At 35.9% G+C, this 27,241-nt stretch overlaps 1 protein-coding gene across 6 annotated transcripts in view; it reads left to right on the forward strand.

Moving 5' to 3' along the window:
- GPD2 (glycerol-3-phosphate dehydrogenase 2) overlaps positions 1-27,241 on the forward strand; it is a 150,926-nt gene that overhangs the window by 117,840 nt on the left and 5,845 nt on the right. For 5 of the 6 annotated variants that reach the window (XM_003832714.5, XM_003832713.5, XM_008958134.5 and 2 more), the window contains 8 exons: positions 4,334-4,527; positions 15,779-15,913; positions 16,309-16,484; positions 17,033-17,164; positions 18,080-18,238; positions 25,830-25,942; positions 26,027-26,105; positions 26,633-26,731. In XM_003832714.5, coding sequence (XP_003832762.1) covers positions 4,334-4,527; positions 15,779-15,913; positions 16,309-16,484; positions 17,033-17,164; positions 18,080-18,238; positions 25,830-25,942; positions 26,027-26,105; positions 26,633-26,731 — 1,087 coding nt within the window. The remainder of the gene's footprint in view (positions 1-4,333; positions 4,528-15,778; positions 15,914-16,308; positions 16,485-17,032; positions 17,165-18,079; positions 18,239-25,829; positions 25,943-26,026; positions 26,106-26,632; positions 26,732-27,241) is intronic. The other variant, XR_010109463.1, reaches the window with a different exon arrangement.

The following is a 27,241-nucleotide window of genomic DNA, read 5'->3' on the forward strand; positions in this document are numbered from 1 at the left end:
AATTTTCATATTTTTAGTAGAGACAGGGTTCCACCATGTTGGCCAGGCTGGTCTCAAACTCCTGGCCTCAAGTGATCTGCCCGCCTCGCCTCCCAAAGTGCTGGGATTACAGACGTGAGCCACTGTGCCCGGCCCCTTATGTACTGATAATACCTAACTGGTATAAGGTTTGACAATGATCCTTGGATTATTTTTTCTCTGTTTTATAGAGTGCTGTATCCCCAGCTATTGGTACGGTGTCTGGCACGTATTAGTGCCCAGTAAATATTTTTTGAATGAATCCTCCTAAATTTTTTATGTTAACTTGCTTATATTGAGATTGTTCCTTTATTTATATTAAAACTTTAATGTAACATTTATGAGATTTTTTAATATAGAGAATTCAAACTATGAAAATAAAACATGATTCTTCAACTTACTGCCCAGCTAACCCCTGTAGACAAAAATAAATAAATAATGTAAGTACATAACTAGAAATTTCAATCATCATAGAAAAAAATAGAAATATGAAAATGAAAATTGAAAGCCTGACTCTTATTCCCCCTACCTTTTGTTCCCTCCCCCAGTTCTTCTCTGGTAATTAATAACGTCTTCTTCCAATTCCTTCCTTAAAATCATGTTTTTACAAGCACAAATGTGTATTCTGTTAAAACTTTTGTGTGAAAGTGGTCATGTTGCGTATATTGTTCTATATTATGCTTTATACACTTAGTAACAGAGTAGATTTGGTGTCTTTTAAGAATAAAGGTATATATTACCCAGAAGTAATATTTTAAAAATTCTGAATCCTAAAAATTCAGCATTAGCTTTAGGTCTCCTGAAGCATGAAGGTGTTAGTTACAGCGGTCTGTCTCAGGCTAAGATGCAGTAAGTGACCTCATTCTATGTTGGGAGAAATTAATATCCCCATTTTTGGCACTGTGAGCTATAACCACTGCACATCCTATTGGAAGCTTTGAAGGAATGGTCTGCAGCCTAGTTCCCATTCAGGCTCTCTTGCAGATGAGCCCCTTCTCTTTGGATTGTGACCTAGATTAAGGGTTCATTCCCTCATTCAGGACTGACCTTGAGGCAACTGTACTTCTGGCATCCCATAGGGGTGGTTTTCCTCTTCCTATCAAGTCATTCTCTTGGGTGATATTAGGAGATCCCAAACTGAAATGACTCTGTGGTATCATCAGTCAATCATACTTAGCAGCTGTCACTCAACAGTTTTGACTAGGTCTTCAGGGATGAACCAAAGCTTCTGGGGCTGCCCCACAACTGGCTAATGATAATTTAAAACCAGGCATGTTTCAGTTAGAACCTGATCCATTTGGAAATGCAGTGAGTTCAGCAAGCATTGATTTATTGTGTGTAGGCTGGTAAAGGAAGAGTAAGGAACCATATGTGCAGTGTATCTTCTTGGGCTGTTTTCAGAAGTATCTTTATAGCATTTGTTAATTTTGTTGTAACTTTAACTAATGTTCCAGTTGTGGAATTATCTTACACCATGATAGCAGCTTTTTGGGGGAAGAGGGGAAGAAGGAAAAATTGTTTTAATTTCGGAAAACACAACACAGAAATTATTTTTAAAGCTGCTCTTTATATTAAGAACAAATCTGGAATTTCCATGAGAGTTATGGGTAGATGCTCTTCCAAAAGCAACGATAATACACCAAACGACTGAAATACATGAAAATAATCATCTCTGTTTAGCCTACTGGTGCTTTTTACTACTGACAAGAGGTCAATTTTTTTCCTATAATGTGTGTACATACTGTTAGCTCTAACACTGATTGCTAAGTAGTTAACAATAAATTGATTTCAGTTTAACTAAGGGCACTTCAGGAAAGTGATGGTCTGCATGAGAAAAATATTCATTACATTTAATCCTAGACACACACATAAATTAGCAGCAAGCTTTTCCTCCTGATGTCAAATGAATCATATATATTGAAAAAAGACCTATGCCTTGTTGCATTGCGTATACTATCGCTATAGTTGATATCCATTCTCAAACTTTAGTGTGAACTTGCAAAATTAATCCTTCATGAGAAAACAAACTTTTCCCGAAGGGAAAGTATGAATTAGGTAATTTAGAACTGATGAAAGATATTTCCAAGTGGATTCTTAAATTTTTATACCATTCATTAATAGCTTTGTCTTCCCTCTGTGCTTGTTAATTTTATGTTTGTCACATATGTCTTCACTTAAGCAGTTGATTCTCTACAGGTTCCAGTTACATGTGTGTTGGTAACCATCATGTTCACCTTTTAAACTACTTTATTGCATTGCAAGTTTTTAAAAGATTCAGTAGTTGTGCATTTCTAATGGTATTTCCTTTTTAGGTTGATGAATATTATAATTTTATGATTAAATTTATCATGTTTATTATTTTAGACACATCATATGATGTCTGCTCCTTGATATAGTCATATAAAACATGTCAGCATATAATTTGTTTATCAATTGTTAGAATATAGAATTTTTTTTGTTTCAATATACTTCTGTTTATCAAATAGAATGAACTCTGAGTGTTCTAATCTCATTTCTAATCTCAAAGTGACTGATGTAATCTAAGGGCATATCAATCCAGGATCAAAAAATATACTTAGAAAACATGTGACTAGTTTCTTCTGAGATTTTTGGATAGTTTTATGATAAATACAAAGAAAAAATAATCATATTTAGAGAACAAAAATACTTGTTATTTGTAGTTTTCAATACATTAGAGTAAAAGTAAAATGATTTTCTCTAAGTAACCCTGAGTGAAGGTGGGACTCTGAGCTGAGGTTTAAATGATTGCAGACTTCCAGGGTGCTTTTTGGATTAGCTAAGTAGAAGAACTTCTACCCACTCTCTCCGATGTGTCTCAGATAGGCTGTGAACAGTGACTTCTTTCTGCTAAGGCTGAGTAGACATGGCAAGCGTTTCATGCGGCTGAGGGTTTTTTGAAGAGAAAGACTCACTCCTTGTGGTTTAAATAAAGAAGATACATTAGTTAAGCTGCCTATATGTTTCTTTTTTTATATAAAATATTATCATTATTTTTTACACAGTTGTTACCCTCTCATTTTTACACATTGGGATAAATCATTTTTTAAAAAATGTTAAGGGAATGATGATAAAGATAAAAATCTGACTGTGTGTCTTTTTAAATTTTTGTGTAAGAGGAGTTTCTTGAAATTTGTTCAAACCAAATAGAATTACGTTTCCATATTAAAAAATAACATTAATAGAAGCTAAAAACATATTTATAGAAAATACTAGTAACACTGGCTTGATACAAGAATCCAGTCAAATAGAAGCAGCTATCTGAAGATTTGTAGTGTTCTACTTGAATAGGACACTTTAAGATTCCTCTCACTCTTTTAACAACATCTCCAAATTTCTTTGAATGGCTAAGGAATGAAATAAAACATCAGCTTTTAGTGATTTAAAAACAAAATGATGGGTTTTGTTAATGTTTGTTTACAGTTGTCTCTTCTTTCAAATATGTTTTATTATTTGATTTTAGAATAGTAAATGTCAGTAAATATTTTTGACTGTAGTTTTGGGAGATTTTATGTAGTCTTTCAGTAGAGGCAGCATTATACCTTGATTTAACATAGTACACTACTAGTGTCTTTTATGTAAAAGATTTTCATTGCTAAAGTGTCCTCTCCTGTTTGACCTTATCCTAGGACATTACTATTTAGGGAGTAGTAAAAAATGGAGCTCTTTTCTTCTAGATGCACATTTTGAGATTTTTGTAACCTCGAAATAAAGTAGGAAATCTCATATTTGGTGAAGTGGCACAAGTTCATCTAGGCATAAAGTAGTAAAGAACTTTGTGATTACATTTTAGTTTCTAGAAAGGTAGACCCTTCACTTTCTTATGTACTCCTGAGAATTTCTACTGAGCGATGAAATGTCAAATGTCTCAGGAAAATACTTTGGCTATTCTTGAAAAAAGGCTGAAGACATATCCTTAATTTACCATTATAAAGGAAAGTATAGACATTTATCCTGCTGACATTATCTGATATGAATGGTCCAAGGAGTATGAAACTCAAACAATAGGAAGTTGAAGCCCACTTTCTTAATTAGCCTTGCATTGTTGAAGTGGGAAGGGAAGGGGTAGCTCTGCTGTGGAATATTATTATCATCACATTTGTTTCATTCTGTTTTGTTATCTAAGTTATTTTTTTCTTTTAGGAGTTTCTAGATTAGGGTAGGGGAAGTGCAAGTAATAGTTCATATCTTTCTTTTTTGCATATTTGAGAATTAATGAATAAATAGTTTTTCGAATGCAGATTAATGTTAAACTTCTGGGATTTTCAGAAATAAATAATCCTTCTTTGTATCTCAGCCCAGAGAGCATGGGACTTCTTGACCCAGCGACCAGTGATGGGCGAGTTATTTTCTTCTTACCCTGGCAAAAGATGACGATCGCTGGCACTACTGATACTCCAACTGATGTTACACACCATCCAATTCCTTCAGAAGAAGATATCAACTTCATTTTGAATGAAGTGCGTAATTACCTGAGTTGTGATGTTGAAGGTAACTAAGCATTCCTTTAAGTTTGTCTCTCTGTGTCCATATCTCCCAAGCCATTCCAGCTCTCACTGGATAAATGCTATGTCTCCAGTCTGACTCATCTTCACACTTGTCCTCTTGTGCCTCTTAGAACATTTATGAGGGCCAAATTTTAACATAATGGGGAGAAATTGCCTTTTATCCTCTCCTTTCTATACCCACATGAAACTTATGCAGTCCTCTTCTGATAATTCCTAATGGCAAGATCAGAGTAGCCCCTCTAGCTCTGAACACTCATGTGCTTCCAGAAAACGATGAAATGTGTACATCACAGTTTAATTTCTGCAGCTTAGGAACGTCTAATTTACAGATGCAGGATATCAATAGGAAATAATTAAGCAAATAAATGAGAGGCTGGAACTGTATTTGTAAGATGCTTAATAGTCTGTTACTACATGGAAAGTATAATGTTGACCAGTGGGTTTAGCAAAGAAGGATAAGTTACTTATTTTAATGGAAAAAGCCAAAGTTTACTTCCTTCCTATTCTTACTGGGGCATTTCAACTTGACTGTCAGAGCATTTTCCTTGGTGATTTATATAGTTTTTTGTTTTTTTCATTCAGGCCAGTCTCAGAAGTTCCCCAACATTGTGCTTCTATATTTCCTCTCTCAGTTGAGTCTCACCATGCATCTAGTCACTCAAATTAGAAATGGTGTGCTTATTTTTGGTATCCTTTCTCTTTCCATATCCAGTCTAATGCCTATCTATGCTTATTCTGAATACCAGGCAGGTCCATCAGCCACTTCGTTGCCCTGGTTCACATCTGTGCCATTTCTCACTTGAACAGTTGCATTGGCCCCACAATGGCCTCTTTAGGTCAGGTCTCTATCCCTCTCCAGTCTAATCCTTCTACCAGAATTTTCTTTCTAAAACACAATTCTGATCATCACTTTTCTGCACAAATATACACTTTAGATATCTTCTCATTGACTTTAGGAAAAATGCTAAATTCTCTTGCATGAAACATAAAGCTTTTTGTTTTGTTTTGTTTTGTTTGAGATGGAGTCTCACTCTGTCACCCAAGCTGGAGTGCAATGGTGTGATCTCAGCTCACTGCAATCTCTGCCTCCCAGGTTCAAGTGATTCTCCTGCCTCAGCCTCCCAAGTAGCTGGGATTACAGGTGCCCACCACCACGCCCAGCTAATTTTTTTTTTTTTTTTTTTTTTTTTTTTTTTTAGTAGAGACAGTGTTTCACTATGTTGGCCAGGTTGGTCTCAAACTCCTGACCTCATGATCCACCGGCCTCAGCCTCCCAAAGTGCTGGGATTACAGGAGTGAGCCACCGTGCCTGGCCGAAACATAAGGCTTTTTACAACTTGTCTTTGCATGTTTATATTCAACTACTCCCCATCCGTGCATTCTGTGGTCTAATCATGTCTTATTAGGGTGAATATTGTTTTCTTAGGTTTCATGTCTTATTATGTTGAATCTTCGTGTCTAATTTAGGTTGAAGCTTTGCTCTGGGACACCCTTTTCCCCAACTCTTCATCTTGGCAAAATTTTTATACTGGAGAAACCACCTATTCTTTGTATTCCTGTGGGATGTTGGTCATATCGTTTGTATATCACAACATTATATTATAGGTAATAGTCCAAGATGTATTCTCACTTGAAGCTCCTTGAGGGTAAGGATTCTTTATTTGTGTTTAGCTACAAATCTTGATTATCTTATTTGTATGCTACTCATGATTGTTTTGAATTAAAATAAGTTAGTTATGGATTCATGGTTTTTGATATGGTAGCCATTTGAAAATCTATATTAAAGTATACAAGTTTACGATTAAAAATAATCTTCATATATTTATATCAGAAATCTTATAATGTTGATGTCAGTGAAGGACATGGAAAAGCACTATGTTAGTCTGAATGCAACTCACTAGCATCTGTGTATCCTTTTTCCCTAAAGGATTTTTTTTGGTTATGTGATCATGCATTTGTAAACAAAATGCTTCAAAACTGCTTCAAAAATGGTTCAGGTGACTCCTAGTTTAATTGACTAATCCACATTGTATAGTATTAATTGCTTTTAATCTAAAGTAATGGATGTAATTTCATTCTTAATAGAGTCTCTTTGGATATCTACAATAATAGTATAAAAGATACTAAATACATATCATTGAAATCCATGTGTGGTTAAGGTTTATACTCACACACATACACACTCATACATGGTATTTGAAAAATAGTTTGACTTGTTTAACATCCATGTTTAAATACTGAAACTGCATTACAATTTTAGCTTGGTACTTTTTTTTCATTTTGTGTTCTAGGAGGAGCTTCAACATTGGATTATGATTATATTTTAACATATTCATTATTGTTAATGAATCTTCCTTCATTTGTAATTTATCTGTATATAATATTTGTTGAAAGTGGGTTTATATCTGGGCCTGAAGATCAGGAAGTTTAGATTGTTGGAGCAAGATATAAAATTAATTCAAGAGCAGAGAACTCAATGTTGACAGTTTCCAAAATCTTAAAGTTCAAATGCAGCGAGGATGAGAAATGTAACTCCTTATCCTGCTAAGAAGCTGGATGTGCTGGAAGCAGGTGTGGGTTCCAGAAGGCTGCCGTGCCCATATTGTGGGTGGGGATCTCTACCCGTGAAGTGAGCGTGGGGCTTTAACGGAGACTGGATCACTTATGTTCTACCTATAAATACATGGAAGACTTGGCATACCTGGTTGGTCCATAAAAGTCTTTTCAATTAACATACCATTTTGTAGTCAGCGAATTGGTGAAACTAACAAATAGTTATTGTTAATTCTGATGTTTGATAAGAGTGCTTGAAATTAATATCTAAACATTGCAAACCAGGTCTTTCTCCTGGTGATCTGGGGACATCTTGAGATTAAGAGTCCTCCAGGGTAAAAAGCAGAAATGACAGCCCTTTCCTAGACTTTATTGATTTCCCTGTGTGCGGCACCTGTCACAACTTTTCTACTTATAAACTTACTCTTCAAAAAATAGTTAACAGTGATTCTTTATAGCTTCTTTTCATTCTTATTTCTAATTGACTGAAATATTCATATTTGAGGAATTATGCTTGATCTTAGTAAAGAGTATCAGTTAGCTGAAGTTTGTCTATATCTTAAAATGAGGCCAGTCAAATCCATATTTTTTCTCAAGGAATTTTGGTGAAAGCTGCTATTCTCTTCTAGGCTGATGAAATGTGAAAGAGAAGCTCAGCTTTAGCCACCATTCAGTTATTCAATTACATGCTACTGTTAAACATATTTTAATATTTATAGTTATATGCCTCATTTTTAAAAACTTCCTATTATTGAGCACTTCTTATGTGAGACACTGCTAAGCAAGCATATTACCTGTTAGATCTTTGATTCCTCCTTAACAACCTTATGAGATTTATTTAATAAGTCCCACTTTCTAGTTGAAGAAACTGAGGCCCAGTGACATTAAGCTTTTTTTTTTTTTTTTTTTTTTGAGATGAATTCTCACTTTGTAGCTCAGGCTGGTATGCAGTGGTGTGATCTCGGCTCACTGCAACTTCCGCCTCCTGGGTTGAAGCAATTCTCCTGCCTCAGCCTCCTGAGTAGCTGGGATTACAGGCGCACGCCACCACACCCGGCTAATTTTTGTATTTTTAGTACAGACTGTGTTTCACCATTTTGGTCAGGCTGGTCTCGAACTCCTGACCTCGTGATCCACCCGCCTTGGCCTCCCAAAGTGCTGGGATTACAGGTGTGAGCCACCACGCCCAGCCTAAGCTTTTTGCCTATAGCTAGTTAGTATTGGAGCCATAATTTGAGTATAAGTAAGTCTGGTTCTAATACTTGTGCTTCTAAATATTGTGCAGTACTCTGATTGTTGGTTCTGGGTTTCCTGATGGGATACTATGTGCACTAGGGAGTGGTAAGCTTATCAATTCATTTCATGGAAGCTGCTAGATACCTTTAGCATGACAATGACCTTTGCTCTGCACTGACCTTATTTGAATTTGAATGTTAAACTGGAGGAGGTTTCCTGTCTCATAACTAATCCCTTGGGCCAGTCTTCTTTACAGATTTAAAAAATAAAATTTCATTTAGATCCTAGAGCAATAGTTTTGAAGTGTTTTACATTCACCAGGGTTGAAATAATCATTCTAAAAGGATTTATTAAATGGGTAAGTAAAATTCCAACAACAGTTTCTGAGCCTCCCCAAATGGCTATATCCTTAAGAAAAAAAAGTGTCAAATCTTAACACTCCATGCTATTCACAGCAGCTGCCACACTTCTGCAAAATGCGTCGGAACAATTCTGAAAAGCATTTTGCCTGTTGGGAATAAGACCATGTCTTCTTTTACAATTTAGAAAGCTTTCCATTCACAGGCTGAATTTTCTAGATTACTTGTTTGTTCTTTTCTGAAATGGGTAATTGATAGTTCTGCGTTTCGTATTGAGTTAGGAAGAAAAATGATCTTTTGAAAAATGTATCATTAAGTCTGCTGTGTAGAGGTTAATCAGAAGGATGCAGTGACAAAACTAAGCTATGACTTAACAGGATTGAGAGAGACAGAAGATTTGCTGAGTGCTTTATCCATGTAGCTTTTCCTGGAGTACTTCTTTAGGCAGCTTCTCTACTTGTACACAGGTTTTCACATAGGCAATTAGTAGTGTTTATAGATTGCCTGTTATTCAATTAACAACTGAGCTGGCCATATCAACTCACTGCAGACCTGCCTTTTCATTGCCAGAGATTGTACCAGGGTTATCAACTTACACAGGCTTGGATGTCTTCCAGCTGTTTAATTATAGTGTCACACGCTTTGCTTTTTCTAGTTTCATTAGTTTATAAATGTAATATGGTATCTTATTTCTGTGATTAACACTTCATTTCAGCAGGTTAAACATGCTGGTAGAGAAGTATTGATTTCTGACACTATTTCCCCTGTATTCATTTAGATATTTTCACATGCCTTTTATTGATTGTTTTTTGAAAGTGGCAAACATGAAAAAAAAACCCCAAAACATATGCCTAAATAACTAATGTGAAGCTAAACCGCACATTTACCTCTTAATTGTCACTTCCTGTGGGCTTTATTTTCTACTAATTTTTAAAACAAACACTTATCTTGCCAAGTATAAGAGTAAAAATATGAATTATAGTTTGAAATAATCACATCATACTTAATTTTTTCAACTAGCCATGAAAATTGTCTATTCAACTTTTCTATTTATATTTTACCCTTTACATATTACATTACTAAAATCTGAATGAGTTATTTTTTGGGAATGTAATACAAATGATTCTTAAACATGATGGTAAGAGTATTTTGCTTTAATATTGCCAAGTACTTTTATAGTTGTCACTTAAAAAATTAACTGGGTGCCCTCTAGGTGAGCCAGTCTAGTAAGTGGTCTTTAATGATGGATTTTTCTCAACTTTATTTAATAGTAGTTTTTTTCTTTCATCTTGTTTTATTTAAAGCGTTCATGTAATTTGGAAGGGAATATCCAGTTGTTCAATATATAGTCACTAGAAACCTACATGAAGCCTAGTATATTATCTCAGAGGCCCAAGCGTTCTTGCTTTGGTTTTGGTAATACCAGCTCTTATAGTTTGATATAAAAAGTTTAGAGAATGCTTTAATATTCCACTTAATATTTACTGATAACTATATATGACCCTTTACTAGATACAGTATTTGGGGTATTGAAAAATATTATAATTGACACTGCTGGAGACTTTCAGCATGGTGAGAAAGAGATGAAGCAATAATGAAATTTTGTTAAGCTATCCTGGCAGTATGAGAACTAGAAAAAATTTGAGCTGTAAAGCATAGAGGCCATGAGTTATGTTATTTTCTTCACATGTTATACCATGAACAGTTAAAGTGGGTGATGGTCATTTATTAATCTTGACTGTAACCTGTATGGTAAAACTGGTTTCTGGGTGAGAACTTGAGGGTGGAAGTACTTAATTGAATGAAAATATGTTTCATTTGTTTGAATTTATGAAATTAGCAAGAGAGGAGGAAAGCTTGAAATGGTACATATTGACATGAATGACAATAAAGTGTTTAGGAGCTATTACAGCAGATTTTATTTTATTCTCATGAGCAAAGGAAGTGCAGTCCAATTTCAGTGAAAGGATGCTCCGTTGGAGATGTAGGCAAGGTGGCCAGTAGAAATAACTAGCTTAATCTACCAGACAAGTCTGAGATCTACTGCTTGGAGGCTTTTTACTGTAGAGCTGCTCTGTGCTATATGATAGCCATCAGCCACTTGTAGTTATTTAAATTTAAATTAGTTACAATTAACTGAAATTTGAAATTCAGTTGCTCAGTCAGGTGAACCACATTTCAAGCGCTTAATAACCACATGCTACATTAGTAGGCTAGCGAATTGGATCGTGGAGCTATGTACAGAATGTCTCCATCTCTGCAGTAAAGTCCATGGGACAGTGCTGATCTTGCGAATCTAGAGGTGTTTAAATATACACTTAGAGAAAGACATACTCAATTTAATAGAATCGTTGAATTTGGGTTTTTTTGTTTGTTAAGTAAAATAAAGAAATTCATTATCTTGTAAAACAAGAACTCCAGATACAACAAGCCTCAAGAGGTGATTAATGATTTGTCAGGGTCTAAGATATATTACTCTTATTTATCTTCACTCTGCCATCCTCCAAGGTGGTTTCATCCTAAGGTTGTTTCCCCTGTGGTTACCTCATGGCTGCAACAGCAGCATGCAGAATTTATAGATATCCCAATGATACTTTATTCAGACTAGCATCTACTACCTTGAATCTTTCTTGAAAAAACTTTCGTTAGGGTTTAACAATGTACAAGATTTCCACTGTGGGTAAATAGGTGATATGGAGAGGAACCTGTTAGCTTCGTCAGTTGCTGTCTTTTATTCAAGAAGTTGGAATTAATGTCTCACATGTTTAGCTGTGCTGTGCCCCTTAGACATGGATTATACCCAAGGTCCTGAGGAGTCATTACTGAATGAGTGGTGAGGAGGTATAAGCTCTTAATACTTCAGTGGCAAATAGAGTTTTGAATCATCCATAAAAACCATTACATCTCAAGGTTGGGAGGGGAACTGTTGTAGGTAACCTGATCCAACCACCTTCTGGTCTAATACTGTACAAATCCTGTAGGCCATAAAGACCAATTCATATTTTAAATAAGGAAATTTGATCATCCTTAAATGTATTATTTTCAATAAATTTATTCCCAACACTCAACTGATATAATTCTCAGGCTAAAAAGCTGAATCCTCAGATGTCAAGCAAAGTAAATTAAAGTTCTTAACACATTATGAACTCTTTGTGACTCGGAATCTTTTCTTAACTCTTTTTTATTTTTGACTATCAACTCCAGGAGTATTAAAAATGGTATCAATATAGATAATGTTTTACATAGTATTCCTGGATGAATGAAAAACTTGAATGTTTCAGTTTCAGACAATACAATTTCATAGATGTGCTTTTCTGCCTGTTATAACAGAAAAGGTAAGGCATTTGCCACAGATTATTTGCATATGCCTCAAATTTACTCTGCAAAGCCTAATTTTCCATCAAATAACTTTAAAATTAGTCAGAGAGCTTCAAGAGTTGGAACCAAATTCCTGATCAGTGTGGCTACCTAAGGAATTTCACAGACAGTAGAGGGACTGTGGGGTGACCACAATGACGTTGTAAGTGGGTTTGCTAACTTTTATTTTTATCTCAGAGGGTGATGTGAACTCTAATGGAAAATAGTGGTAATTTCCTAGTTAGGTTTTTGGTAACGATTAAAACACTTTTTACAACTTGTTTTGAGGTTTTATATGACTGGTAAAATTGTGTAAAGCAGGAATTAATCCCCATTCCACAGAAGCCATCCAGATTAAATCTGTTTAAGAGAATGCACACATCAGAGGGGGCAGAGCTAGAGATGGAATCCCAGCATTGAGATCCTGTATTGTCTCCAGTTAGTAAGACTGAGAAGGCTTAGGCTTTCCTCGCCAGTTAATTATGTTGGTGTTTCAGTTACAGTGTTTGGATTATGGGTTTGATTAAACATCCTGTAGAGGTGATGGATATCTACTCTTTCAGATTATAGTTATGTCATGTCAAGAGTGTAGCCTTTAAGAATCTATAGTAAAATATGCCAGATTAACTTGAGTTGAATTTATTTTTAGCAGAAACCTATTATTCATTTTAGATCAAGATGGAGAAATTATCTGTCATCCAACATAGCTTGTTTTGCTTATACTTGGTAAGGCATGGTTTTGTTTTATTTTGTTTTGCTTCAGTAAGAACTGTTCCAATCATTTCAAGGAGTCTTTGTGACTTTTTACACAAAGAGTCTGCTAGATATATACCTAACTACTTTTCAAGTGGTGTTGTATATAAATATACAGGATGTTTACTGTACAAAGGCACATGACCAAGGGTTGAGTGGAAACTGAAATCCAGCCCTGCCCTCTGCTCACAAAACTGTGATCCCTGAATGGGATTTATGGATTTGAACTAAAACATGGACATGGTATGGGCTAATAAAGGTCCTGATACTTCCATATTCTATGTAAAATATTTCCTTAACCCTTTCGTAATTTGAGACTTGAATTATATCAGTTTATCCTTTTATCTTGATTTTTAGATTATGGTTAAATATGCAGAACATAAAATTTACCATTTTAACCATTTTTAAGTGTACAGTTCTGTGGCATTACGTACATTCACATTGTCATGCAACCATCACCACCTTCCATCTCCAGAACATTTTTGTCTTCCTCAACTGAAATTCTGTAACCATTCAATAGTAACTCTTATTCCCCCTCTCCCAACCCCTTGGCAACTACCATTCTACTTTCTGCTCCTATGAGTTTGAGTACGCCAAGTACCTCATAGAAGTGCAATTGTACAATATTTGTCCTCTTGTGACTGGATTATTTATTTAGCACAATGTCTTCAAGGTTCATCCATGTTGCATGTGTCAGAATTTTCTTCCTTTTTAAGGCTAGATAATAGTTCATTTTAAGTGTATGTTACATTTTATTTATTCATCTGTTGATGGACACTTGGTTTGCTTCTACCTTTTGGCTATTGTTAATAATGCTATGAACAAGGTTGTAAAACTTTTCTCTGCTCCATTTCTTTGGAGTATATACCCAGAAGTGTAATTGCTAGATCTTATGGTAATTCTAAATGTTTAATTTTTGAGGAATTGCCATACATTTTTGATAGTAGCTGCACCATTTTACCTTCTAACCAGCAGTGTACAGGGGGTTCAGTTTCTCCACATCTTCACCAGTATTTGTTATTTTCTGTTTCGTTTTGTTTTTGTTTGATAATATCCATTTTAATGGGTGTGAAGTGGTATCTCATTGTGGTTTTCATTTGCGTTTCCCGAATCATTAGTGATGTTTACTATCTTTTAATGTGCTTATTGGGCATTTGTATATCTTTTTTGGAGAAATATTTATTGAAGTCTTTCATTTTTCAATTCAAGTTGTTTGCTTTTTGTTGTTGCATTTTAGGAATTTCTCATATGTTCTGCATATATGATATATTCTTATCAGTATATGATTTACAGGTATTTTCTCTATTCTATGAGGTACCTTTTCATTCTGTTAATAGTGTCTTTTTAATATTGATGAAGTGTGTTTTATCTATTTTTTTCTTTTGTTGCCTGTGCTTTTGATGTCACATCCAAGAAACTATTGACAAATCTAGTGTCATAAAGCTCTTCTTATATGTTTTCTTCTGAGTTTTATAGTTTTAGCTCTTATGTTTAGGCCTTTGATGCATTATGAGTAAATTTTTGTATACGATATAAGATAAGGGTCCACCTTCATTCTTTCACATGTGGAGATCCAGTTTTCCCATTATCTTGAAGTTTTCAAGACTATATACAGTCAATTTTTTATCAGTATGGGTAATTGCTGGGAGTATGATGAAGAAGGAGGGCACACATGACCCCAAGTCACAGTTGAAGCAAAATTATACTCATGTTTCTGTTATCCAGTGATGGATTAGCTGATTTACCACAATAAATGCAGCAGGACCAGGTAGGCATTATTTTCCCAGTAGTCTATATCATCAGGCAACTTTCAGTCTGGTGCCCATAGTCAGCTCCCATAGCTAAGCCATTCCTGAAGCTGATCTACATGAAGAAGGGCAGATTCCGAAAATTCTGCCCTAGGGTCTTGCCCTTGTACCTGATAGACGAGAACCATAGCTCACCTTCTCTCTTCAGTCATTTTTAGATTAGTAATGAGTGCTGTTCAACAGCTGTCTAATTCTAATGAAAACTTAATCAGCCTGGATATAGTTGGGCATTGTATTTTGACAGAGATAGTAAATATATTTTCATGGCATCTTGAGTATTGAAAGAACTTCCATATAATATAATTCAAGTGTAATGTACCTACTGGGAGAAGCCAGTATACCTGTTTCTGTGTCAGTGCTAAAAATAATGGAATGAGAAAAGAAAAAAGGCAGAGTATGGAAGTTGTCAGAAGTTGAGAGACAGTACAATTTAAGAGGTAAGAATATGGACCTTAAACTCAGAAAGAAGAAGGTTCTGATGCTGTTTTACCATATATAAGATATTTGCCTTGGCCAGGTTTGTTGCCCAGCGTGGTTTGTTAAATGTTTGCATTCATCTGTTTTCTGATCTGTATGGTGAGAATAATAATAACCAATGCTATAGGGCTTTGTGAGATTAAATGAGATGTCTATGTCAAGTGTTTGCACAGTGGTAGACCTGCTGTAAACACTCAGGAAGAGGGTGGTATTGATGAGGGGAGAAAATATAATATCCTGTTACAGGTTTGTTTAATTTAATAAGGATCTTTGTCTTCCCTGAGAAGAGATAGGAAGTTGTATTCTAGAAGGAAATTTAACAATTCATGCATCGTTAGCATTGGTTTAGATTGTTTCTACTTTTTTTTCTTTCTTGTTTTTCTAACTGCTCCAGGTTGCTTCAGCTGGAAGGTTGCTAACATTTGCCTCTTTTGCTTCCTCTGTGGTATCAATGTCAGTGATTGCCAAAGTTCTTTACTTTTTCATGGAAATTATCTTTGTAACAGAATAATTCTTTATGAGTTTTTCTTGTACCTGTCCACAAACTTAGTTCTCATCTTTAGGCTTTCTCTCCTTTTTAAAGTGCACACATGTGTATTCCTGTCACCGAACTCTTTGTATTAACTGTTTAATATTTTTGTCAAAATATTTTTGAGCAATGTTCATAACCCTTGGCATTGATTCCTACCAGTGAGAAGAGGGGACGTCCTGGCAGCATGGAGTGGAATCCGTCCTCTTGTTACAGACCCCAAATCTGCAGATACTCAGTCTATCTCCCGAAATCATGTTGTTGATATCAGTGAGAGTGGCCTTATTACTATAGCAGGTATGAGATACTACCTTGTTATTTTCTTTTCTTTTTTTTTGTTATAGGGACAGGGTCTCACCATGTTGCCCAGGAGGGTCTTGAACTCCTGGACTAAGGTGATTCTCCCACCTCAGCCTCCCAAAGTGTTGGGATTACAGGCATGAGCCACTACACCTGGCTTTCTGTCTTGTAATTTGGATGTGCTTTAGATATAAGTTTGACTTAAATTGTCCTGCCAGAATCTCTTTTAACTTTATTGAACAAGCATTTTTTTTTATTTTGAGTAGTTTTACACAATCCCATGTTTGTTACAAACAACAGGAAAATTTTGTTATTGGTAAGTTGATATGTGGTTAATTATAAGAAAAATAAGGGGTGGCAACCTGATGAATTGTCTATCAATTTCTTTGTAGGTGGAAAGTGGACAACTTATCGGTCTATGGCAGAAGATACCATAAATGCTGCTGTCAAAACTCATAATTTAAAAGCAGGACCAAGTAGAACAGTTGGGCTTTTCCTTCAAGGGGGTAAAGATTGGAGCCCCACACTCTACATTAGGCTTGTCCAGGATTATGGACTTGAAAGCGAGGTGAGTGTGCATTGCCACATCATCTTACTCTTTACCTAATCTCTCACTGCTGCCAGTGACAGAACTGGCAGCAATCAGGTCTCCCTGATTGAGATTTCCTTTTGCTGAATACATTTCTGCCAGTCTACTGTGGAAGGAAAAAAAGATGATCTTACTTTGCTTTACTTGCCCAACAAGCAATGTACACTTTATGAAATGTATTTTATTAAAAAGTGGAGTTTATTTGGTTTGTTTCTAGTGTATAGGGCATCCCAAATTCTGTCTCAGGCATGAAGAAGGCTGTTCTTCAGAAGTGATATCAGGAGCAAAATGAAGCTGAAGCTTCATCAGTCATTGATGCAGTGATACATGTGTAAGAGAGTTAGTGCTGGCCTAAGCATTCGAAGCCCAAGTGGTTTCCTCCCACAAAATCAAAATCTAATACTCTCCGAGAGCTATTAGTTACAGGCTGTAAGAAAACTGACAAGATAAGCATGTGTGCTTTTTGCTTTGTGCCTAGAAGCTATTGATATTCAAAGTGCCTGCCTAACGCAGCTTTATTTCTCTAGGTGGCACAGCATCTTGCCGCCACCTATGGTGATAAGGCCTTTGAGGTGGCCAAAATGGCAAGTGTGACTGGCAAAAGGTGGCCTATTGTTGGAGTACGTCTTGTGTCAGAATTTCCATATATTGAAGCAGAGGTATGTGAATGGTCACATAGGAATTTCATGTCTGCCATGGGATACCATTTATCTGTTCATTTGTCATCTTTAAAAATTATATGTAGCTAAGTTTTAATGCACATATGTCAGCTAAAACCAGGACTACTATGTCTTTCCAATACAGATCCTTTTATTTATAAAATTTTAATCTTAATTCTGAAGTGATATTGATAGTGGTAATAATAACAACATAAAATATAGGTTTCTTTTTTCTCCATCAAACTGTCTCCAAACGTGTTAATTCACAGTTGTCCCTTTTGTGTATTTGCAGCTCTTTAAGTTTGTACCACTCATGTCCTACCTACATATCTTGTGACAGTTTCTCAAAGGTTTAGGTCTTGTTTCCCATCAAGCTTTCCAGTTTTGTGAAATCAGAGACCAGGCTTTGTATTTATTTGTAATTCACTGTGCCTTAAAATATCGATGTCCAGTGAAAATTTACTTGTTGATTAAATTCAGGATTCCTATATTCTGGTTACTCTAAGACAAAAAACTATATAGACTAAAGAGGTGAGATCATAACTTTTTGACACTCGTCCTTTTCCTAGTCAGCTATGTAAATTAAAATCCACATTATGTATAAGCATAGAGAGGTAAGTGATGACTGTGGATGGTTAATGAGAAGTGACGCAATTTGCATGTTTATGCCAGGTTCTATTCAGGAAAAAGGCATTAACTCTTGTCCAATTTTTGCCATTTTCCAAACCTCCTTTGGCAGGCAGATGGAGAACTTGTGTGATGCCACTATTTGTCTCATGCCTGCTGGAGGACCAGAGAGTATAAAGAAAAATATTACCTTTGTGAAGCACACGTTTATTTTTTTTAAGTGAAGCTTTATTTCCCATTTTCTAAAGAAGAGTCTCAACTAATAATTTTTCTTTAATTCAAACTCAGGTGAAATATGGGATTAAGGAGTATGCCTGCACTGCTGTGGATATGATTTCACGTCGTACTCGCCTGGCCTTTCTAAATGTCCAGGCAGCAGAGGAAGCCCTACCCAGGATTGTTGAACTGATGGGCAGGGAACTGAATTGGGATGATTATAAGAAGCAGGTATTATATAGAAGTCTTTAAAACCACAATTCCTATTGTAAACGCGGAATGGCTTAATTTGTTAGTAGAAGCTAGCATAGTTTTTGATGATAACCTTAGATTTCTTACCAGTTTTTCTTTGTGTGTGTTTAATATTGTTAGGCCTTAGGAAAATGGAAAGATATCCATTTAAATTTAGTTGTTTATGGAAAATCTCTTGTAGAAAATGCTCATAAATTTGCGGTCATAATTCCTGAAAAAGAAAGATAATAATGATTGTAGTATGGAACCTTTTCTGGTTTTCATTGAAAACACTCTTGAAACATAATCAGTGAAATGCAAACTCCTGCTAGTGTGCCTTTGGTAAGAAATGTGGTTTTTCTTCCTGAGCACTAAATGCTTATCATTTGTGTCATTTGAGATTTTATATTTATATTCCAAATTTTAAAAGCTGGTGATGCTCAGATGCATACACACACACACGCACAACACATACATACATACATATACACACACACAAACACACATACAGGGTTAGGCTAAGTAGATCTTTATGTTTTTTAATTAACCCAAACTCTTGTGATATGCAGAGGGTAATGAAGCATTTTTATATATTCATAAAATACTTTCTGTATTCATTGGGTTCTGTTCCTTTCTCCCAGGATCTCTTGAACCCATTTCATTTAGGCACTTTTGCCACCACTTTGCTGCATTAGCTCTGGTCAATCTCACCAGTAACCTCCATGTTACTCAATAAATTTGTTAACTTGCAGTCCTTGTTTTACTTGGCCAATTAGCAGCATTTGACACAATTGATTCCCCCCTTCCTTCTTGAACAATATTTTGCTTTCTGGAACACCACCTCTCTTGGATCTCCTTTTACCTTCCCAAAACTACTACTCCTATAGACTTTTCCATGTCATAAATAGCTATCCTTCAGTTACTCAAGCCTAAACATTAGTATCATACTTTATGCATTCTCTTATACCCTATCTAAATCCATGAGCAAATCATACCATATTTATGTTTAAATAACTGAATTCAACCCTCTCATTTAAAAAATTATTTTATTTTTAATTTTTTTTTTAACAAACACTTGTGTTGAAGTGAATTCAACCGTTTCTTAACACATCCAACTTCCATCACCCTGATTCAGGTCACCGGTATCTGTCACATGGATTACCGCAATAGCTTCCCTCCCCTTAACTGGTGTCCCTTCTTTAACAACTTCAGAGTTCAGTTTATTAATACAAATCCAGATCATTGGATATGTCTGTGTGAAATTCAAAGGGAAGGCTTGGGCTAGAGATATAAATTTGAGTTGATATTTAAGCCATCAGACTGGATGAGTTTATATAGGGAGTTAATGTAGTCAGATGACGAAAACAGTCCAAAGGCCAAGCACTGGAGCACACCAAAGTTTAGAAGCATAGGATATAAGGAAGAATCCAGGAAAAAGAGAAAATAATAGCTAGTGAGGCTAGAGGAGGTGTAAGAAGATGCAAGAGGGAGTTTTGACCTAGAAGGTAAGACAGTATATCTTAGTTCATTTGGGCTGCTATAACAGAAATACCATAGACTGGGTGGCTTAAACAACAAACATTTATTTCTCATGGTTCTGGAGGCTGGGAAGTCCAAGATCAAGGCATCAGTAGATTTGGGATCTGGTGGGGGCCTGTGTCCTAGTTTATAGACAAACATTGTATTGCTGTGTTCTCACATGGCATGAGTGAATGAACATTATTGGGCATCTATGATACGTGCTGACAGTGCAAGGAAAGAATTAGTCACATGGCCTGTTTTTAAAGTATTCTCATTCTGGTATAGATTTCCAAAGATGATTACATATCAGTCACCTGGGAAATGTGGGAGGAAAGGGTTTGATTTTAGGAGTTCCTTAATCCTGATCATGCCTCTGACAGGGATAAAATTTACCCCCATGTTATAGCTGAGAAAACAGGTTCACAGAGTAGGACTCTTTTCAGAGTTTATATCAACAGTCAATTGTAAAGCAGGGATTGAAACCAGGTATTCTGATCCTAGAGCATAAGCTTTCTCCATCCTGTATTGCTGTGTCTGCATTAGCTGTACTGGTTTATAGCTGTTGAAGAAGTCTTGAGCTTTAGTTTGATTAGCTAAAGCTCCGTACAGAGGCAACACAGGAATGAAACTTACTCCTGTGCTTCTGTCAGTCCTTTTTACCATATAGAAGGATTGGGGATAATGTGTTCTTCCAAAAATTATGGTTGGAATGATTTGAATATGCAGGAACATATTTTATGCTAGGAATTCAGGCTGTAGGAGGTAGGAAGGAGGAAGAAAATTCTGTAAGCTGGTTGTGTTTGGCCCTACTAAGGAAGCTAGATTTAACTTCAGTTCATATTTTATGAACAGATTTATGTGCTCAGAAATGCTCTCCCATCCCCCTTAACAAAGTAACATAAATAAAGACCTAAAGCTATTACTCAGTATCTGAGATGTAGGAGTATTAATGAGAGCTGTGGACAGTCTAGAGAGAACAAAGGAGGGGGGAGAAAGAATTAAAAGGTTAGAAAGTTGGACTTCTGAGAAAAGGTTAAAAGCATTGGGATTATTTAACCTGCAAAAGTGAAAGAGGAACAAGGTGATAAATAACTCTCCGTAGATGAATTGTGCTTGTTTTTACCAGTCAATACTTAATGAGTGACTTGTATACTGAACATTACACCAAATATTTTAGGAGAATACTAAATAGCTCATAGTTTTAAGATCTTAAAATCTAATTGGGTTGTTATAACACATGTATAGCTCTGGCATTTATGCATAGTTTCCAAAATTTGGAGAAATATTTCGAGAAACTGTCACTCAAGACCAAAATCCAACCAACTTGGAAGAACTGATTAGGGAAGAAGGCAATGTCTTAGGGAGTTGGGGATTGTTAGAGGAGTTGGCAGGAACATTTAGAGAAAAAAAAAACATTGCCAAATGGTGTTCTGCAGGGTACAAATTAATATACGTGAAAGGATGACTACATGGTCAAAAGAGAAATTCTGAGTTAAACAAGTAAAACCACTTCCTTTAGTGCAATTGCAATTAGAACCTTTAAAATGGTTATGTATGTTTTCAGTTTCCAAAAAGGAACTTATTGGAGACAGACCCAATTCTCACTTTTTGGGAGAACTGGGTAGGAAGGGAGCTAGTACTTAGAACATATTTTGGGAAATGCTGCCCCATAGGATTTGATAAGGTGGATTTTATCATGTTCAGACAAAAGATCCATTTTTCATTCAGAGACTATAAAGAGAAGACATTTAAGTAGACTGAGAGTCTCACAAAAATACATTTTTTTTTCAAAATTGATTCCAATGAGGAGGAAAAATGGGAGGCATGTGAAGACTTTGAGTGACTGATTAAAGCAAGCTGATAAATCCCAAATGTAAAACAGATAGAAGCCAAGTGCTCAACAATGAAAGGAGCGATATCAGGAATAATGTGGATGTGTATGAGTAGTGTCAGGTATTGTTTGGGTGTTGGGGAAAAAATACTCAGGGCACCAAATGTAATGTTTAAAAGTTGAAGAAAAAAACAAAAGCAAATAAGACCTAATCTAGATCATTGCTTAAGGTGGCAGGCATCATATTCTTGAATGCTGGAGAGTAAGGAGAACTATTCAATTTATAATTTACTACCAATGTCTTTTTCCTTCTCTCTCCCTGTTTTTATGTGTGAAAAGAGCAAAATATAAATGTTGGTAAGAATGAATAGATATTGAAATAGGAGGCTACTCTGAATGAGTTTTATGCCAGTCCAGAAAAATTATACCTTAGAGTACTCAGAGAATTTGCAGTTAAGATTCTCTTGCTTGGGATCAGCTTACTGTTGAACTTTAAAATACTGTAGCAAATAGGAATGGGACCAGAAGACAGAATGGGCAAATGTAATACCAAATTTCAAAAACGAGAGGAAAGAAAAATATAGTTTGCAACCTAGAAACTAATGGTCTTGGCATTGATCTTGCGTGGTTTTCTAGATTGTGACATTTTAAGTTTATTTTATCAGCATTTATCAAGAAATAGTGATCACGGAAGCTAGTAAGGAATCACTTAGGCAAAATCATTTCAGATATATCATTTTCTTTTCTTTTCTTTTTTTTTTTTTTTTTGAGACAAGGTCTTGCTATGTTGCCCAGGCTGGAGTGCAGTGATGTGATCATGGCTCACTACAGCCTCAAATTCCCAGGCTTAGGTGATTCTCCCACCTCAGCCTCCCAAGTAGCTGGGACTACAGGCATGCACCACCATGCCCAGCTAGTTTTTAAAATTTTTTTTGTGGAGACAGGGTTTTGCCATGCTGTCCGGGCTGGTCTCAAACTCCTGGGCTCATGCGATCCACCTGCCTCAGCCTCCCAAAGTGCTGGGATCACAGGCATGAGCCACCACACCCGGCCCTCATTTCCTTTTTAGATAGAGCAAGCAGATGGCTAGATTAGGGAATTTTGATTCTATAAAGCATTTTAGAAAGTCCCGTATGATATCTGTAAAATTGGTAGATTTATAACCAGTTAAATGACAGTGTTGGCCTCAGAAGAGGTCTCTGGTAGTAAGTCATAAGCACCTTGTCCTAGATCTTGACCTAGTCTACCTTGATTCAAATGGTTAAATTACAATGTTGATGGCATGCATCTTTGATGTACCAATAACAAGATACCAGAGGGAGAGTGAATGTTTGATGATGGATTGAAACAATGGGTGAAATTTCATTAGATATAATTTAATAGAGATAAATGGCAAACCTTACATTAGGTAGAAAAACAACTCCATCCATTCAAGATAGATTTGACAAGGCTTAACAATAGCACATGTGAAAAAGAAATATGGTTTTAGTTAACTGTGAATGCATAGCCGTTAACAGTGGACCATGGCTGCCCCCAAATCCAATTGCAATCTTAAGCCACATTAATAGAAATCATATATCTAGATTGATGATGCTGATAGTTACTCCCTTCTAGGTACTTGCCAGATCTCTGTTGCAGTGTTGTATTTTGTTCTGATAATTGTATTGTATGACAAACCGGTTGTGGTCTGGAAGAAATTATACAACATGGTATAGGGATTTGAAATAATGTTTTATATAGTAGTTCTAGACTAAAAGAAAACTCTAAGGAGGAAAGCACATGATACTATCTTTAAATACTTATTAAGCTGTGATAAAAAAAAAAAACATTAGGTTTGTTCTACCCTAGGAAAGATTTGTTAATCCCCCCAAAACTGGAAGAATTTCAAGGAGGTAGATTTAATCTCACTGTAAAACCTTCTAATAATTGGAAGCAACTTTCAGCAGTATTAAGTTACCTCCCCAGTGCTAGAGTTGTTTAGACAAAGGCTTTGTTCTTCCATTTTTGGAATGTTATAAAGGAAATGTGGGGTAAGGGAAGTACATTGAGTACCGTTTATGAAAAAATATCTTCCAGCTTTGAAATTCCGTAATTCCTTGTTTGATGGAGTATAGATAAATTACACATGCAATGAAGGGCCATAAGTCGAGAAAGAAATTGTTGTTGCAGGGAAGCATCAGAGGTGGCATTTCCAAGGAGATGGATTTTGAACAAGTTGTGTAGAAAATGGCTAGGTAAAAGTGGTGGAACAGCAAAATAATTTTATTTATGACCACTGGTGGATTTTCTTGTGAAAAATCTGCCAGTGAAAAATGTCCTTGGAGATGGAGACTTCACAGACAAGTTTTGTGTATGAGATACACATGCACACATACACACACACAAACACACACATTTTAAATTTACTTTTTTAAGCTCAGAGAATTATTCACGTTGATAATTTTTAATTTTGTTATTTAAGAACATGAAGGAAGAATGGTTCTAGTATCTATTTCCTAAGAAAAGGAAAGCAGGAAAGGAATCATGTCAGAAAAATCAACTGATGGCTGGGCACAGTGCTTCATGCCTGTAATCCCAGCACTTTGGAAAGCTGAGGTGGGAGAATCAATCACTTGAGCCCAGTAGTTCAAGACCAGCCTAGGCATCATAGGGAGACCCCATCTCTACAAATAATAATAATAAAAAATTAGCCAGGCATAGTGGCATGTGCCTGTAATCCCAGCCACTTGGGAGGCTGAAGTGGGAGGATTGAGCCTGCATGGTAGAAGCTGCAGTGAGCCATGATTGTGCTACTACACTCAAGTCTGGGTGACTGAGCAAGACACTTTTTCCGAAAGTTTGTCTTCTCAAGAAAAATCAATAAGGGATCTTATCATCAACATAACCAAACACATATAAACACAGTTCATGCAAGTGTATGTGTCATTGCTTCATTTTCTTCATTTCACTTCACACTGGCACTGTTCTTCAGACCAGAATTTGGGAACCATTGAGTTCACAAGATCCTTTGATGGGAATTTGGGGAATTTAAGACTTGTTCTAGGTTATACTCAATAACAGTCAATTTCAAAATCTCAGTGGTTCATCGCAGCAAGCATTTCTTTTTCCCTCACATTACATGAAGGCTGCGTGTTAGCTGCTGTGGCTCTTCTCCACATTCTAGATTGGCTTCAGATCTCATCTGAGATGTGCCCTTCTTATGGCACAGGAGTAAGAGAGGCTAAGCAAAACTATAAAGTTACCATGAAAGCTTTTACTCAAAAGTAGCATATATTGTACCTATTCATGTTCCACAGTCCAAAGTAAGTCACATGGCCAACTCACATCAATACAGTTGAGAAGTATATGTGTGTATATGTGTATGTGTGCGTGTGTGTGTGTGTAGCATAATATATATATGAGGAAAGAGATTTGTGAACAATATATGCTACAATAAAGTCATTTCAGAAGTTTTTAGATGGGAAAATGACATGATGAAAACTAAGAAAAACAATATTTGCAGCAACAGTTAGTATTAATTGACACTGAGGACATTGAAAACAAGAAGAGTAACTAGAGGATAGCTTATTTCTTCTCATGACTCTGTAACTTCACCTAAGTATCAGAATCCCAGTGGCAAAATCTCAGCACAGCTAATCTCATGAGATATACCTTCACACTTCATGTCACATTATAGTGACAAATCCAAGTTGTTCAAATCCAAGATATCTTCACCTTTAATTACTTTTTTTTTTTTGTCACCAAACTACAAGAATTTGATCCTGTAGATTTTGTCGGTCAGTTTCTGTGTAAGAATACTCAGCAGTACAAAGAAACAAAATATTGAAACATGCAGCAACATAAATGAATCTCAGAATTATTATCCTTTGTGAAAGCAGTCAAACACAAAAGACTACATACTATATGAAACCTTTTATAAGAAATTCCAGAAAAGGCAAACTCTGGTGACAAGAAGCCAGTCAGTGTTTGCCTGTGGCTAGAGATCATGGGAAGGGATCAGCTGCAAATGGACATGAGGAAAGTTTTAGGGTGATGGAGATGCTGTAGATCTTAATCATGGTAGTAGATACATTTTATTCAATATAAATTATACTTCAATGAAACTGGAAGAAATAAAAAAATTGTGCTGGTTAGATAAGTAAGGATCAACTTCATTTTCTGAAGATCAACAGTAAAAAAAGGAGGAAAAAAATCAACATTTCCATGTATCTTTGAACTTTGTGTGTATCTCTGTTTTAGGAACAACTTGAAACAGCCAGGAAGTTTCTATATTATGAAATGGGCTATAAATCTCGATCAGAACAGTTAACAGATCGCTCTGAAATTAGCCTACTGCCTTCAGACATTGACAGGTACTTATAATAAGTGTCTATCTATCTCTCTTTTTTTTTGGCCTATGTAAGTATATTTTTCCATTATTTAATCTTGTGTTCCAGGTATAAGAAGAGATTTCATAAGTTTGATGCAGACCAGAAAGGCTTTATTACCATTGTTGATGTTCAGCGTGTATTAGAGGTAATTTTCTTTGGTTCGATGTCAGCCTCTGATACTAGAAGAATATAAAGATATTAGATGTTTTTCTCATCTAGGGTTTTCTACAAGTAATATTTTTGTTATAATTTTTAAAAGATTTAGTAACATTAGTGAAAGCATATTTATAATTTTTTTTCTTTTTTCTTTCTTTTTTTTTTTTTTTTGAGACAGAGTCTCACTCTGTTGCACAGGATGGCGTGCAGTGTTGCACGATCTCAGCTCACTGTAACCTCCTCCTCCTGGGTTCAAGCGGTTCTCCTGCCTCAGCCTCCAGAGTAGCTGGGACTACAAGTGCGCACCACCATGCCCGGCTAATTTTTAAAATATTTTTTGCAGAGATGGGGTTTCTCCATGTTGGCCAGGCTGGTCTCGAACTCCTGACCTCAACTAATCTGCCTGCCTTGGCCTCCCAAAGTGCTGGGATTACAGGCATGAGCCTCCTTGCCCAGCCAAAGCATATGCATAATTTTTAATCAAACTGTATTATTCCATGCTTTTCTTTTACTTAGAGTATCAATGTCCAAATGGATGAAAATACACTCCATGAAATTCTAAATGAAGTTGATTTGAATAAAAATGGACAGGTTGAACTCAATGAATTTTTGCAGGTGAGTTGTGGTGAAAGGAAACAAGGATATTTGCTTTTATCTTTTGTTTGTCATGATCATAAATGCATGTTCAAGAATGGATATTTAAGTCCACACAATTGTCAGATTATTCTGAAGAAGAAGAAAGCTCGAAGCCAGCAGAGGTTGATATGTCTGCCCTCAAGTGTAAGGCTCTACTGTGGTGCATGTTCTTTTCCTCTTTTTGTATAAGAAACATTCCATTATGTTGGGCAATTTAGATTAAATCCAAGTTATTTATCATAAAGGGTTGAATATGAAGCATGCTTTTTAAAGACGTATGCCATGGCATATCAATGCTGGACCTTTTTCTTTTACTTACTTTTCTTTTTCTTTTCCTGTACTTCATAAGAGGCAACACAAGATTTCTAATCTTTTATGTAGAAAATTTTTAAAAAGTATGGTTCTATTCACTAATGAATCATATTCATTTGAGAATTTAGTGATTAGATTCTGTCATTATAAAGAACTAGAAAAACATAAGGAAGGAAA

Source organism: Pan paniscus, chromosome 13 (assembly GCF_029289425.2).
Source record: "Pan paniscus chromosome 13, NHGRI_mPanPan1-v2.0_pri, whole genome shotgun sequence".
NCBI classification, from domain to species: domain Eukaryota; kingdom Metazoa; phylum Chordata; class Mammalia; order Primates; family Hominidae; genus Pan; species Pan paniscus.